The sequence below is a fragment of the Aethalodelphis obliquidens genome, unplaced genomic scaffold (genome assembly GCF_003676395.1).
Source record: "Aethalodelphis obliquidens isolate GAN/ISIS:26980383/991018 unplaced genomic scaffold, ASM367639v1 scaffold13, whole genome shotgun sequence".
Taxonomy (NCBI): domain Eukaryota; kingdom Metazoa; phylum Chordata; class Mammalia; order Artiodactyla; family Delphinidae; genus Aethalodelphis; species Aethalodelphis obliquidens.
In genome coordinates, this window is record NW_020837957.1 from 14805323 (window position 1) to 14822011 (window position 16689).

The window sequence follows — 16689 nt, forward strand, 5'->3', positions numbered from 1 at the left end:
ACTTTATTGCACTTTGCAGGTACTGCACTTTTTACAAATTGAAGGTCTGTGGCAACCCTGCATGGAGCAAGTCTGTTGCCACCATTTTTCCAACTGCATTTGCTCACTTTGTGTCTCTGTATCACATTTTGGTAATGCTCTCAATATTTCAAACTTTTTCATTATTATTATATTTGTTATGGTGATCTGTGATCAGTGATCTTCATTGTTACTATTGTAGCTGTTTGGGGGCACCACAAACTGCTCCCATATAAGATGGTAAACTTAATCGATAAGTGTGTATGTTCTGACTGCTTCACTGACCGGCTGTTTGCCCATCTCTTTCCCTCTCTTTGGGCCTACCTGTTCCCTTACACAATAGTATTGAAATTAGGCCAATTAATGGTCTCTGAGTGTTTAAGTGAAGGTAAGAGTCGCACATCTCTCACTTTACACTTGGCCAAGAAGCGATTTGTCTCACTTTAAATAAAGCTAGCAAGATTAAGCTTAGTGAGGAAGGAACGTCGAAAGCTGAGATAGATAGGCCAAAATCTAGGCCTCTTGGGCCAAACCATTAGCCAAGATGTGAATGCAAAGGAAAAGTTCTTGAAGGAAATTAAAAGTGCTACTCCAGTGAACACACAAATGATAAGAAAGTGGAACAGCCTTACTGTCGATGTGGAAAAAGTTTTAGTGGTCTGGATAGAAGGTCACATAAGCCACAACATTCCCTTAAGCCAAAGCCTACTCCAGAGCAAGGCCCTAACTCTCTTCAATTCTATGAAGACTGAGAGATGAGGAAGTTGCAGAAGAAAAATCTGAAGCTACCAGAGGTTGCTTCTTGAAGTTTAAGGAAAGAAGCCATCTCTGTAACAAAAAAGTGCAAGATGAAACAGCAAGTGCTGTTGTAGAGGCTGCAGAAGTTATTCAGAAGATCTAAGATAATCAAAATGAAGGTGGCTACACTAAACAATAGATTTTCAATGTAGACAAACAGGCTTGTATTGGAAGAAGATGCCATCTAGGACTTTTTTAGCTAGAGAGGAGAAGTCAATGTTTGGCTTCAAAGCTTCAAAAGACAGGCTGACTCTCTTGTTATAGGATAAAACATAGCTGGTGACTTTAAGTTGAAGCCAATGCTTATTTACCATTCTGAAAATCCTAGGGTCCTTGAGAATTCTGCTAAATCTACTTTGCCAGTGCTCTATAAATGGAACAGAGAACCTAGATATAGCAATCTATTCACAACCTGGTTTACTGAATATTTAAAGCCCACTGTTAAGACCTACTGCTCAGAAAAAAATGATTCCTTTAAAATATTACTGCTCATTAATAGTGCACCTCAAAGAAACTTCAGGTGCACTGAAGGCAGGAAACACAAGAGAAGGAAAAGATATACAATAACAAACCCCAAACAATTAAGAAAATGGTAATAGGAACATACATATTGATAATTACCTTAAATGTAAATGGATTAAATGTGCCAACTAAAAGACTCAGACTGGCTAAATGGATACAAAAACAAGACCCGTATATATGCTGTCAACAAGAGACCCACTTCAGACCTAAGGACACATACAGACTGAAAGTTAGGGGATGGAAAAAGATATTCCATGCAAATGTAAATCAAAAGGAAGCTGGAGTAGCGATTCTCATATCAGACAAAATAAACTTTAAAATAAAGACTATCACAAGAGACAGTGAAGGACACTACATAATGATCAAGGGATCAATCCAAGAAGAAGATATAACAATTGTAAATATTTATGCACCCAACATAGGAGCACCTCACTACATAAGGCAAAGGCTAACAGCCATAAAAGGGGAAATCGACAGTAACACAATCATATTAGGGGACTTTAACACTCCACTTTCACCAATGGACAGATCATCCAAAAAGAAAATAAATAAGAGAACACAAGCTTTAAATGATACATTAAACAAGATGGACTTAATTGATATTTATTGGACATTCCATCCAAAAACAACAGAATACACTTTCTTCTCAAGTGCTCATGGAACATTCTCCAGGATAGGTCATATCTTGGGTCACAAATCAAGCCTTAAGAAAACTGAAATCGTATAAAGTATCTTTTCTGACTACACGCTATGAGACTAGATATCAATTAGAGGAAAAACGCTGTAAAAAATACAAACACATGAAGGCTAAACAATACAGTACTTAATAACCAAGAGATCACTGAAAAAATCAAAGAGAATATCAAAGAATACCTAGAAACAAATGACAATGAAAGCCAACGACCCAAAACCTATGGGATGCAGCAAAAGCAGTTCTAAGAGGGAAGTTTATAGCAATACAATCCTACCTTAAGAAACAAGAAACATCTCAAATAAACAACCTAACCTTACACCTAATGCAATTAGAGAAAGAAGAAAAAAACCCCAAAGTTAGCAGAAGGAAAGAAATCATGAAGATCAGATCAGAAATAAATGAAGGAAACAATAGCAAAGATCAATAAAACTAAAAGCTGGTTCTTTGAGAAGATAAACAAAATTAATAAACCATTAACCAGATTCATCAAGAAAAAAAAGAAGACTCAAATCAATAGAATCAGAAATGAAAAATGAGGGCTTCCGTGGTGGCGCAGTGGTTGAGAGTCCATCTGCCGATGCAGGGGACGTGGGTTCGTGCCCCGGTCTGGGAGGATTCCGCGTGCCATGGAGCAGCTGGGCCCATGATCCATGGCCACTGAGCCTGCGCATCCGGAGCCTGTGCTCTGCAGCGGGAAGGGCCACAGTGGTGAGAGGCCTGCGTACGGAAAAAAAAAAAAAAAGAGATGTAACAAAGGACACTGCAGAAATACAAAGGATCATGAGAGATTACTATAAGCAACTATATGCTAATAAAATGGACAACTTGGAATAAATGGACAAATTCTTAGAAAAGCACAACCTTCCGAGACTGAACCAGGAAGAAATAGAAAATATGAACAGACCAATCACAAGCACTGAAATTGAGACTGTGATTAAAAGTCTTCAAACAAACAAAAGCCCAGGACCAAATGGCTTCACAGGCGAATTCTATCAAGCATTTAGAGAAGAGCCAACACCTATCCTTCTCAAACTCTTCCAAAATATAGCAGAGGGAGGAACACTCCCAAACTCTACAAGGCCACTATCACCCTGATACCAAAACCAGACAAAGATGTCACAAAGAAAGAAAACTACAAGCCAATATCACTGATGAACATAGAGGCAAAACTCCTCAACAAAATACTAGCAAACAGAATCCAACAGCACATTGAAAGGATCATACACCATTGATCAAGTGGGGTTTATCCTAGGAATGCAAGGATTCTTCAATATACGCAAATCAATCAATGTGATACACCATACCAACAAACTGAAGAATGAAAACCATATGATCATCTCAATAGATGTAGAAAAAGCTTTTGACAAAATCAAACACCAATTAATGATAAAAACCCTCTAGAAAGTAGGCATAGAGGGAACTTATCTCAACATAATAAAGGCCACATATGACAAACCCACAGCCAACATGGTTCTCAATGGTGAAAAACTGAAACCATTTCCACTAAGATCAGGAACAAGACAAGGTTACCCACTCTCACCACTGTTATTCAACATAGTTTTGGAAGTTTTACCCACAGCAATCAGAGAAGAAAAATAAATAAAATGAATCCAAATCAGAAAAGAAGAAGTAAACCTGTTTGCAGATGACACGATGCTAAACATAGACAATCCTAGAGATGCTACCAGAAAACTACTAGAGCTAATCAATGAATTTGGTAAAGTAGCAGGATACAAAATTAATGCACAGAAATCTCTGGCATTCCTATACACTAATGATGAAAAATCTGAAAGAGAAATTAAGGAAACACTCCCATTTACCATTGCAAAAAGAATAAAATACCTAGGAATAAACCCACCCAAGGAGACAAAAGACCTGTATGCAGAAAACTATAAGACACTGATGAAAGAAATTAAAGATGATACAAACAGATGGAGAGATATACCATGTTTTTGGATTGGAAGAATCAACATTGTGAAAATGACTATACTACCCAAAGCAATCTACAGATTCAATGCAGTCCCTATGAAACTACCACTGGCATTTTTCACAGAACTAGAACAAAAAATTTCACAATTTGTATTTTAACACAAGAGACCCCGAATAGACAAAGCAATCTTGAGAAAGAAAAACGGAGCTGGAGGAATCAGGCTCCCTGACATCAGACTATACTACAAAGCTACTGTAATTGAGACAGTATGGTACTGGCACAAAAACAGGAATATAGATCAATGGAACAGGATAGAAAGCCCAGAGATAAACCCACACACATATGGTCACCTTATTTGTGATAAAGGAGTCAAGAATACACAATGGAGAAAAGACAGCCTCTTCAATAAGTGGTGCTGGGAAAACTGGACAGCTACATGTAAAAGAATGAAATTAGAACACTCTAACACCATACACAAAAATAAACTCAAAATGGATTAAAGACCTAAATGTAAGGCCAGATACTATAAAACTCTTAGAGGAGAACATAGGAAGAACACTCTATGACATAAATCACAGCAAGATCCTTTTTGACCCACCTCCTAGAGAAATGGAAATAAAAACAAAAATAAACAAATGGGACCTAATGAAACTTAAAATCTTTTGCACAGCAAAGGAAACCATAAACAAGACCAAAAGACAACCCTCAGAATGGGAGAAAATATTTGCAAACGAAGCAACTGACAAAGGATTAATCTCCAAAATTTACAAGCAGCTCATCCAGCTCAATATCAAAAAAACAATCAACCCAATCCAAAAATGGGCAGAAGAGGTAAATAGACATTTCTCCAAAGAGGATATACAGATTGCCAACAAACACATGAAAGAATGCTCAACATCAGTAATCATTAGAGAAATGCAAATCAAAACTACAATGAGGTATCATCTCACACTGGTTAGAATGGCCATCATCAAAAAATCTAGAAACAATAAATGCTGGAGAGGGTGTGGAGAAAAGAACCCTCTTGCACTGTTGATGGGAATGTAAATTGTTACAGCCACTATGGAAACAGTATGGAGGTTCCTTAAAAAACTACAAATAGAACTAACATACGACCCAGCAATCCCACTACTGGGCATATACCCCAAGAAAACCATAATTCAAAAAGAGTCATGTACCATAATGTTCATTGCAGCTCTATTTACAATAGCCAGGACATGGAAGCAACCTAAGTGTCCATCAACTGATGAATGGATAAAGATGTGGCACATATATACAATGGAATATTACTCAGCCATAAAAAGAAACAAAATTGAGTTATTTGTAGTGAGGTGGATGGACCTACAGTCTGTCATACAGAGTGAAGTAAGTCAGAAAGAGAAAAACAAATACCATCTGTTAACACATATATATGGAATCTAAAAAAAAAATGGTTATGAAGAACTTACGGGCAGGACAGGAATAAAGACGCTGACGTAGAGAATGGACTTGAGGACACGCGGAGGGGGAAGGGTAAGCTGGGACGAAGTGAGAGAGTGGCATGGACTTATATATACTGCCTAATGTAAAGTAGATAGCTAGTGGGAAGGAACCGCATAGCACAGGGAGATCAGCTCGGTGCTTTGTGACCACCTAGAGGGGTCGGATAGGGATGGTGGGAGGGAGACGCAGGAGGGAGGAGATATGGGGATGTATGTATATGTATAGCTAATTCACTTTGTTATAAAGCAGAAACTAACTCACCATTGTGAAGCAGTTATACTCCAATAAAGATGTTAACAAAAAAATTAGTGCACCTGATCACCCAAGAGCTCTGATTGAGATTTGTGACGATATTAATGTTGTTTTCATGCCTGCTAGCACAGAATCCATTCTGCAGCCCATGGATCAAGAAGTAATTTCTACTTTCAAGTCTTATTATTGAAGACATACGTTTTGTAAGGCTATAGCTGCCATAGATCGTGATTCCTCTGATGGATATGGACAAAATCAATTAAAAACCTTCTGGAAAGGATTCAACATTCCAGGTACCATTAAGAATATTTGTGATTCATGGGAAGAGGTCAAAATATCAAATTCACAGGAGTTTAGCAAAAGTTGATTTCAACCCTCATGGATGACTTTGAGGAGTTCAAGCCTTCAGTGGAGGAAGTAAATGCAGATGTGGAAATAGCAAGAAAAGTAGAATTAGAAGTGGAGTCTGAAGATGTGAATGAATTGCTGCAATCTCATGATAAAACTAATGAATGAGGAGTTGCTTCTTATGGATGAAAAAAGAAAGTGATTTTAACACTTCACAGCAAGGCCCTAACTCTCTTCAGTTCTATGAAGGCTGGGAGATGAGGAAGCTACTCCTGGTGAAGGTGCTGTGAAGATTGTTAAAATGACAGCAAAGGATTTAGAATATTACATAAACTTAGTTGATAAAGCACCAGCAGAGTTTTAGAAGACTGACTCCAATTTTGGAAGAAATTCTACAGCGGGTACAATGCTATCAAAGAGCATTGCAAGCTACAGAGACGTCGTTCACAAAAGAAAGAGTCAATTGATGCAGCAAACTTCATTGTTGTCTTATTTTAAGAAACTGCCCCAGCCGCCCCAGCCTCAGCAATTAACACCCTGATCAGCCAGCAGCCATCAACACTGAGGAAAGACTGTCCAACAGCAAAAAGATTACAACTCACTGAAGGCTCAGGTGATGGTTAGCAATTTTTAGCAATATTTTAAAGTTAAGGTATGTACATTATTTTTTTAGACATAATGTTATTGCACACTTAATAGACTACAGTATAGTGTAAACATAACTTTTATATGCACTGGGAAACCAAAAAATTCATGTGACTCACTTTATTAAGATATTCGCTTTATTACAGTGGTCTGGAATTGAATTCCCAATATCTCCAAGTTATGCCTGTATTTTATTAAATTATTCTAAGATAGAATTTTGATACTATTAAATACCTTAGTATGGTTTCACCAGCATTGAAATGAATTTTAAAAATACATATATAGGGACTTCCCTGGTGGTGTAGTAGTTAAGAATCAGCCTGCCAATGCAGGGGACCACGGGTTCGAGCCCTGGTCCGGGAAGATCCCACATGCTGCGGAGCAACTAAGCCTGTGCGCCACAACTACTGAGCCTGCGCCTTAGAGCCCGCGAGCCACAACTACTGAAGCCTGTGTGCCGCAACTACTGAAGCCCACGCGTCTAGATCCTGTGCTCCACAACAAGAGAAGCCACCGCAATGAGAAGCCCGCGCACCGCAACGAAGAGCAGCCCCCGCTCGCCGCAACTAGAGAAAGCCCTCACACAGCAACAAAGACCCAACACAGCCAAAATAAATAAATAATTTTAAAAATACATATATACACATACATACCTATAGACTGTACAGGGCCAGCTTCATGAACATGCAACTTGTGCCCTCACAGGACCCCATGCTCAAGGGACACAGGATTTAGTGCTCTGAGGTTGCCTTTGAAATTTTAAATAAGTTTATCTTTGAACTTGTGTGTGTTGTCATTGAAAGTTGGTTGGACAGTGGAACCTGCACTAGAGTCTCAGAGCCTTGGCTCACCCACTCCATGTGACGTCTCCGTGCTTCCTCATGGTGGGCTCTCAGCAGCCCTCTTCCTACCTCCTGATGTCCTAGGTCCCTGTCTAACCTTCGTCTTCCTAACCCTGAACACTGCTTCCTTCCATCTGGATGGCCAACCAGTTGCATAGGCAGAAGTGGGGAGGGTGAGGGAGGAGGCCAGCATTCCACCGTCACCCTTGGCCTCCGGCTGGGCAGGGGGCCCTAGCAGCTACACGAACAACAGTGTTGGGGATGAATGCACAACCCCATTACTTGGGGTGAGGCGAGCAGTGGCTTTCCCAGCCTAAGTAGGATTGGCAGTGATATGGCATGTTTGGTAGGTGACTTGGTGGGGGCCCCTTGCCAACTCCTGATCTAGGAACCGAGTGGGTTCCTTCACAGAGGTCGCAATCTCTTAGAAGTTGCCTCTTTGTCATGGGTTGGAGCAATGGGACTGTGGGGATATTTACTTCCTTGCCCAGGTCAACCAAGAGACTATAAATGCTGCATAAATATATAGTTAATAAGAAAATATAATGAATATGCTGTAGGAAAATACTTCAAGGTGTACCCTCAGAATTTTAAAAAAATGTAATAGCATTTATTTTATAAAGGAAGCTGAAAATGAATTGTCTGTCTAGAAAAACAAAGTAAATTAGAATATATTTTAGTAATACTATGGGGAAGTAATCTAATTCATATATGGCAGGGTGTAATTGTCTGACATTCTGGTGCTACTAAGTGACTTACTCCACTATGTCTGGGAGTTTTCAAACAAGTAAAATGCCAGTTCCAAGATTACATAGATCATAACTGATTAGTTCAACCATTAATTTTGATCAGAGTGATGTGGGAACCATTGTGATATGATGTGATGTCATACTTTGTTAATTTCTGGTATTTTAGGAGTTGCCCATTTTCACCCACATAGACCAAAAAGTGGAGGTAGTATAAAGGAATAAACTTTCTTTTTTCCCTTTGTTGAACCAAGAAATTAAGCCTCATGTCAACATCATCCACTGTGACTCTTCCCGCACCCCACCCTGCCCAGTCCCACCTTTTTTTTTCTCTCTGCCTAGAACTCTAGGTCTTCCCCAGGAGAAGTGTACCAGGAATAACTGCAATATTCTACCAGTCCATTAGGGTTTACAAAGTATACAAAGTATACTTCAAAGTGTACGAAGTATACAAAGAAAAGGGAAAGACAAGGTAAAAGACAAGGGAAAGGAACCTGAATAAGGTATTCAAGATAAAATGGTATAAAGAATTCGAACCCAATTTTTGTTGACTCATCTTTCTTGGCAGAATATAAAATTGAGAATACAAGTGATATGTAGCAAAATGTAGGGATTTTACCAGACTGTAGAAATGCTTAATTCAGTTGAATTATTAAGAGTAATATTTAACTTTGACTATCATCAAATGAAAGGCAGGAGGAATTTTAGAGATACTGTGGCTCTATATAGAGATGAAAAAATCATGTCCAGTGGACTAAGTGACCAGGCAAAAGGCCACACAGTATCAGAGTCAGAACTATTGACTCCTAGCCCAGTAGTTTTTGAATTTTCTTTACCTTCCCCTAAACAAAGGTCTTCCTACAATTCCTAGTAAAAGCTAATCGTGTACATATTTTACTTTTAGCAGGTTATAATGGAATGTTAATGAGGTTTTGAGCCATAGTCCCTAATTAAATAGCATTTTAAATGAAATGTTATCTACAGTCTTAAATTTGTAGCACTACTTTTAATTAGTAAATTTAGGCACTGTGTTTAGGGAGGAAGTTATTTAACATTTAGTTTTGGCTTCAAATAAGAAATAGTGAACTTTCTGGATGGTTTATTGTACAAACTAATTTTCTGGTATTTAATATTAAAAATCAATTTTTTTGAAGGAAGAAGAAGAAAATGAAACCTTTGAACTGAGCAGGGAATATGAAGAATTAATCAAATTGAAAAGGAGTGGCTCTATTCAAGCTAAAAATCTAAAAAGCAAGTTTGAAAAAATTGGACAATTGTCTGAAAAACAAATACAGAAAAAGATAGAAGAAGAACGAGCAAGAAGAAGAGCAATTGATCTTGAAATTAAAGAGCGAGAAGCAGAAAACTTTCATGAGGTAATACTGTTTTATATTTAACAGTTATAGTTCAGTAATGATGATGAACTTAACAGAAATAACATTGACTTTGAAATAAGTGTTGGAATTTACAGTTAACCATCAGTGTATAAAATAATCTTGGAACTAAATAGCAAAAGCACATTAAGATCTTAAGAGACTTTAAAAAGATTTCCCTACTCTAGCATTGTTCCAAAATGACTTTTATAAGAATTAAAGCCTACAGTGAACATCAAATGGTTCACTTTAGCAAAAATAGCTCAGAAATATTTATTGGCACAAGTTTTACTTTGAATCAGTAGAACCAGTGTATATTAAACTCCAGAGATGATTCATACCTACTTTCTTAAAGATGAGGCCAACAAAGCCTATATGATATGTTCAAAGTCATGCCAATCATTCAGTGGCAGAGCCTAAATCAGAATTCAGGTGACATGAATTTGAAGTACCTCCATATGTAAAATAAGGAGGCACTCACTAGATGACCTATAATGGCCATTCCAGCTTAAGGACTAGTTCCATGATTATGAATATTGGTTTAAATAAGATCTGGAAAACTTATTCTGTCAAAATTGCCATTTTATGTTATATTTAACATATATTCTTCTAAAAATTGATTTTCATCATACATTTAACTATAAAACAGGTATGGGAATTTGGGAGGGTCTTCAGAGGAGATTGGTGAATAAAAAGAATGATGAAACTATGGGCAAATTCCAGGACTATAAGCAATTCATTATTACTGAGACAAGTAGAGTGCAAGCACAGCAAAAGATGATGAAGACGCAAGCACAGGCAAGATGACCCATCTTAGATGCCATATTAAGGAACTTTGTTTTATTGGGGTGCAATGAAGGGATTTTTAAAACATGGAATGATATTATCAAATAGGCATCTTTATCGCAAGATCATGCTGAAGCTAAAGATGGCTTTAGACTTATGCATTAAAAAATTATTTGAAAGCCTACTATGTTCCGGAGACTGTTCTGGACACTGGGACTACATTGGTGAATAAACCTGCAGTCCTCGCTCATATGGTGTTTAGAATCTAACAGGTGTGGGGCAGGAGACAGGGAATGGAAACAATGATTGGGTAATAAATAAAAGCTATGGAGATTAACAAAGCAGGGTAAAAGACTATAGATTATGTGGTACAATTTTGTACAGGGTGGTCAGAGAAAACATGAGGATTTGAACTAGAACTGGAATGGAGAGGACTGATAAGTATGTAGGATACAAAACTGGCAAGACTTAGCTTGGAAATGGTGGTGGAGAGGAATCAAAGTGACTGGGTATACTAGGTAATAGGGGAACATAGGAGTTTGGTAGGAAGGGAGGTCACAAGCTAGAAAAATGGAGATGCTGTAGAACATCCAGATATCAATTAAATTGATATGCATCTGAACTTAGTGCAACATACACAAAAACATAAGGACTTAGGGACTGGGTTATAAACCATTTTGTCACAGCTAAAAACTAATGCCATTGCTATTTTTAATATCTTCTATGTTGGGCCCTATGTTAAGTTTTGGGTACATAAAAGTGAATATAATATGCCTTCAAGAAATCCAGCCTAATGAGATGTATGAAAACAATTAAAATTGTCATTAAGTGCTAAGATAGTTATGTATTTAGTGTTATGGGACCAAGTAGTATGGAATCAGTATTCCTAGGAGATGTTTAACAGGGCTGAGAAAATGACATTTTAGCTGAATGTGAAGGTTGAATAGAAGTTTCAGTTAAAGAGGGAAAGCATTCCAGATTGGAAGGACAATGTGAGTCAACAGGAAGGTTGTAAAACTTTATCTGGCAGAGTGGAAAATAGGTTCAAAGGAAAGGTTCATATAATAGGTGATAGGATAAAATGTTGTAAAACTAGGTTGCAGCTAGCTGAAGGGCCTTTTTAACCTTGTGGGCACTATAATCCGGGAACAATGTTAATAATCAGGGTTTTTTTTTGGCTGCATTGGGTCTTTGTTGCTGCGCGCGGGCTTTCTCTAGTTGCGGCAAGTGGGAGCTACTCTTCGTTGCAGTGCGTGGGCTTCTTATTGCGGTGGCTTCTCTTGTTGCAGAGCACGGTCTTCGTGGCTCGCGGGCCCTAGAGCGCAGGCTCAGTAGTGGTGCACGGGCTTAGTTGCTCCGCGGCATGTGGGTCTTCCCGGACCAGGGCTCAAACCCGTGTCCCCTGCATTGGCAGGTGGATTCTTAACCACTGCGCCACCAGGGAAGCCCAAATAATCAGTTTTAAGACAGAGTGATAAAAGGCTTATGTTTACAGAATCCTGGGATCATGGAGGATAAACTGGAAGATGGTCATGAAGTTGGGGGCAAGGGAGAAAAATTGACCCAACTTTAACAAAACTGAGTTACAGGCAGGTGGTTGCTGAGAAGCCTAACATTGCTTCAAGATTACCGGGGAAACTAGATGATGCTACAGAGAATTCAGGAGGTCAGGAGAGGAGGGAGGGGTGAATAAACTGTTTTGGACTTGTGAAGTTTGAGCTATATTTGGAAAGATAATGGCAGTCTGAAACACAGGTACTGGGCTCAGGGAAGAGGCAGGAGCTACAGATTGTTTCAAAGTATAGATGTAGATAAAACCATCTTGAGAGTTAATAGTTGGAAGGTGAATGATAAAACCCTGGAGAACACCAACATTAAATGGACGGATGGGCCATAAGATCAGTTGATCCTTTAGAGACAAATCACAGAAGGTAAAGAATGTAAATAAGCATGCATGTGCTTCCTTTTTTTTTAAAAAGATAGTGAAACCTCAGTGATACCTAGTCCTATAAAATTTGTAGGTAAAATAAATGAGGTACGTAGCTTCTGGTTTTAATTCTATTACTGACTCTTGTATAAAAGGATATGAGATTAGGACCTGGCTGATCTTCTGTAATCCATGAAGATGTCCTAAATTGAGTTTCCTGTGTAGAACCTGACATTCCTCCTATCATATCCCTCTAGATTAAGGGTCACCGAGATCCTGTGTTAGCATAGTTTTGGCAGAGTATAATCAACTTCCAGAGTAGGATCTTCCCCTCCCATCTGATATTTGTTTTCCTCCTTTAGAAAATACCTTCTCTTTATGTTCCAGACACCTTTCAAGGCCTAACTCATTCATGTAACCTAATCTAAGAATTCCGTCCCAGCTCCTGTAACCCTTAACCTGTACTAACATTTGGTAGGTAAACCACTTAATTTCCTTAGTTTGACATTCTATCTAGATCTTACAAGGTGCACTCCAAAACCATTCCTTGCATTTTTATCCCAAATTCATTGCCTATTTCGGTTGCCTGTAATATCCACATGCTGGGAGTATCAATGCCCTGCTAAGAATGCACCTAGACTCTAGAACAAAGATCATTCCATTTATAACGTGACTCTCTTAGTAGATTCATTTCCTGGAAACACTTTTAACCTGGCTTTTCAGGGATTCAACAAAAGGCAACTGTACTCAATAACTGAAAGACTGTTCATGAACTTTCTCCCAGTTAACTTATGAATCCTTTTTTTTTTTTTGCGGTACGCGGGCCTCTCACTGTTGTGGCCTCTCCCGTTGCGGAGCACAGGCTCCGGACGCGCAGGCTCAGCGGCCATGGCTCACGGGCCCAGCCGCTCCGCGGCATGTGGGATCCTCCCGGATCAGGACACGAACCCGTGGTCCCCTGCATCGACAGGCGGACTCCCAACCACTGCGCCACCAGAGAAGCCCGACACAAAATTTTATGCAAAAATTCAGAAGGCAAGTTATTAACCAGGAGGGATTCAGTCAGAATAGCAGTTATTGTGCCTGCTGAAACATCCTATCTTGAGGATTTATTTTGTAAGCAAAGAATAACATGAACTGTTTTAAGTCTGAAAAAGGGGGTCCATTTTTCTTTCCATGTAAGTCTCAGAAAAGCCTGCTGAGATTAAAACTGCAGTTTAATACTTTGCTTGTTAAGCAAGCAAACCATTGTTTAACATGTACTTTTTACCCTATCTTTTAAATATAATAAACAATCATATCAACACTGTTCATTAACAATAATGGTAGTCAGGCTTTATGTTTATCCACTGAAGGTTAAATAATGGCGTTAACAATAGAATTTACCCATTAGGTCTCTGGTTGTGTCTGATGTTCTAGCACTTTCCAGTATCAAATAAAAATTTGATTCAGGAGAACCAGAAAAACTATCCAACTTACTTTTAACTCCTCCTTCTACATTCATTGGAGCTGCGGTGCAACACCTCAAACTAATGTAAAACATTGATGAACCAAGATTTTTCTTACACAGGCAGTTATTTTACAGCTTGTTTCAAAATTTCCTTTATTGGTTGCACGTGGTACCTGGAAGCAATTTCCTCATAGTACAGTGAAATATGAAGTGGTGGCATTTCCAGATAGACCCACAAGAGTCTAAGTAGTTTAGAAACCAAGAGTCGACTACAACTAAAGTACTTTTGAAACCATGGATTAACTGTACCCATAAGACCCCACTCTACTAAAACTGCTATCAAAAGGCCAGTGAGTGATCTCATCATCACCAAACTGGTTTACCCTAAACAGACTGACTCAGAACCATACTTCACCTCAATGATTTCCCCAAGTTCCACCATTGCCTCTTTCAATAGTTGTCTTCCTGTTTATTCTCCCTGAAAACATTCTTTGCCATTGCCCATCAATAAATTATTTGTTCAATGGAATTCATCTCAGTTATTAACAAAGAGCGAGGAAAGAAACCATGAAGTGGGAAATAACAGAAATTACATTTCTGTATTATGTAGTAGGGTGAAGAGTGATATGGAGACTCTAATGAGAAGGAAGTATTTTAATAATTGTTAACAATGTATCATACCCTCACCCTTTTCTGTTACTCATTATCAACAAGCACTGAGATTTGGTTAGGCAAATAAATACACCAGGACTCCAGAGATAATGTATGATCTTTACACTGGGAGAAAAGGATTCCAAGAGTTAAGAAAATAGTTCACAAATGAAACTTTCATCTTTCCCAAATTGGGGGATAGTGAAAATGTCCATGTCTGCAGTGTGGCAAATAGGCATAACCAAACATGTTAATTATTTTGTGCCTAGACATCTTCAGAACTATTAACATCTCAGTTCTTGTTGGTTTTTAGACAACAATTCTTGTTCTTGGCCCATTTTTGTAAAGGAAGAAGATGTTGATATCAAGCCTGCAAAAAAAAGTGAGGCTCCATTTACTCATAAAGTGAATATGAAAGCTAGATTTGAACGAATGGCTAAGGCAAGAGAAGAAGAAGAACAAAGAAGAATTGAAGAGCAAAAGTTATTACGCATGCAGTTTGAACAAAAGGAAATTGATGCAGCACTACAAAAGGTACCAGGCTTATATTTCCTTTATTTTCCAAAGATGACCTTTTAAAGACAATGAAGTTTTATGAAGAGGTATTAAAAAAAATTTTAATAGTTTTCAAGTAATTGAAATGTTTTATAAAATACTTTGTAGTAAGCATACTTACACGTTCTTTACTTTGGGGGGAAAAATATATTTACCTCCAAATTCTATTACTAAACCACTGTCCTGAAAATAGTACTACAGTATAAATGCCAACTTGAATGCACTTATTTTATTATAGAAAAGAGAAGAGGAGGAGGAAGAAGAGGGTAGCAACATGAATGGCTCCACCATTGAAGATGAAGCGGAAACCAGATCAGGAGCTCCGTGGTTTAAGAAGCCTCTAAAAAACACATCGGTTGTAGACAGTGAGCCAGTTAGATTTACTGTTAAAGTAACAGGAGAACCCAAACCAGAAATTACATGGTGGTTTGAAGGAGAAATATTGCAGGATGGAGAAGACTATCAATATATTGAAAGAGGAGAAACTTACTGTCTTTATTTACCAGAAACTTTCCCAGAAGATGAAGGAGAGTATATGTGTAAAGCAGTGAACAATAAAGGCTCTGCAGCTAGTACCTGCATTCTTACCATTGAAAGTAAGAATTAATCACTCTTTGAATCTAGAACTTTTATTCTATTTAAAAATGTTTTCCTTTAAAAAAAAAATCACTTTTCTTCTCTCTTTTTTAGCTGACGACTACTAGGTCCCCTTCCCTCTCCCTGGAACACACACCCTCTCTCTCCGACTTTCTTACTGCATCCATCCTTTCTGTGGCGGGGCCAGAAAAGGAAACTGGAAGTGCCACTATGCTGACTCCTCATTCCTTTCCCCAACAGTCTTCACAACACAAGCTCGTCTGAAAAGTACCTCCTTCCTTTTCAAATGAGCACCAGATTCACATTACGCAGTATACGTTGGTGTGTAATTTAATAAGGCCAAGTGGGAAATTTACTCAATTATTTCTATCAGAACCCATACAAAGGCTGCGTATTTCCCATGTTTACAGCAATGATGTTTAAAAAAATCATAAATCGGACATATTTTGCATGAAAGAATAACACTTATGAGCTATGCACACCTAAAATTAGTCTGAAATAGCTGAGTTAAGGAATTTGGAACCTATCAATTTGAGTGGGCTTTTTTCCTCAGTAGTTTATCATTTTGGTTGTTGTAGTTTCAGAGTCTTTCTGAAGCAGAGATATATGAGGGGGTAGGGGTGTCATTTCTCCCTGTGTGTGGAGAAAACAAAAAAACTGAAGACTTTTAAGAAACAACTGCCAGAGCAAATGTGATGGAAACCACTGCCTAATACAGAGTTCTGAGTGTTGAGAATATCAAACGTACTTTTCAAATGTGTGTGATATATATTCAAGCTTATAAAAGCAAATTTATGTTGTGACCTTGCCTGAACAAATTATATTTTAATGAGAAAACTTTGTATTAATAGTTCATGCAGGAGAAAACAATTTCAACATAATCAAAGATTTCAAGATCTAGAATTAGATTTAGGGAAAAATGGCACAATCTTCAATTTTGAGTTTTTAAAGTGAGTTTGTAAATAATTAGCAACCATGTACTAATCAAGTTGTTTTATATTTTAATTGTCTGGAAGACAATTTTATTTTACAATGTAAACCCATAATAAAGTCACTTCTGTATTTAAAAAAAA

General features: G+C 38.1%; 1 protein-coding gene across 5 annotated transcripts in view; it reads left to right on the top strand.

Annotated features, from left to right (window-relative positions):
* The window catches only part of NEXN (nexilin F-actin binding protein), a 57957-nt gene extending 41268 nt beyond the window's left edge, over positions 1–16689 (top strand). For 4 of the 5 annotated variants that reach the window (XM_027114137.1, XM_027114139.1, XM_027114140.1 and 1 more), the window contains 4 exons: positions 9432–9653; positions 14813–14998; positions 15258–15615; positions 15710–16689. In XM_027114137.1, the coding sequence (XP_026969938.1) occupies positions 9432–9653; positions 14813–14998; positions 15258–15615; positions 15710–15723 (780 nt within the window). In that variant the 3' untranslated portion in view covers positions 15724–16689. Of the gene's footprint in view, positions 1–9431; positions 9654–14812; positions 14999–15257 lie in introns of all 5 variants that reach the window. The other variant, XM_027114138.1, reaches the window with a different exon arrangement.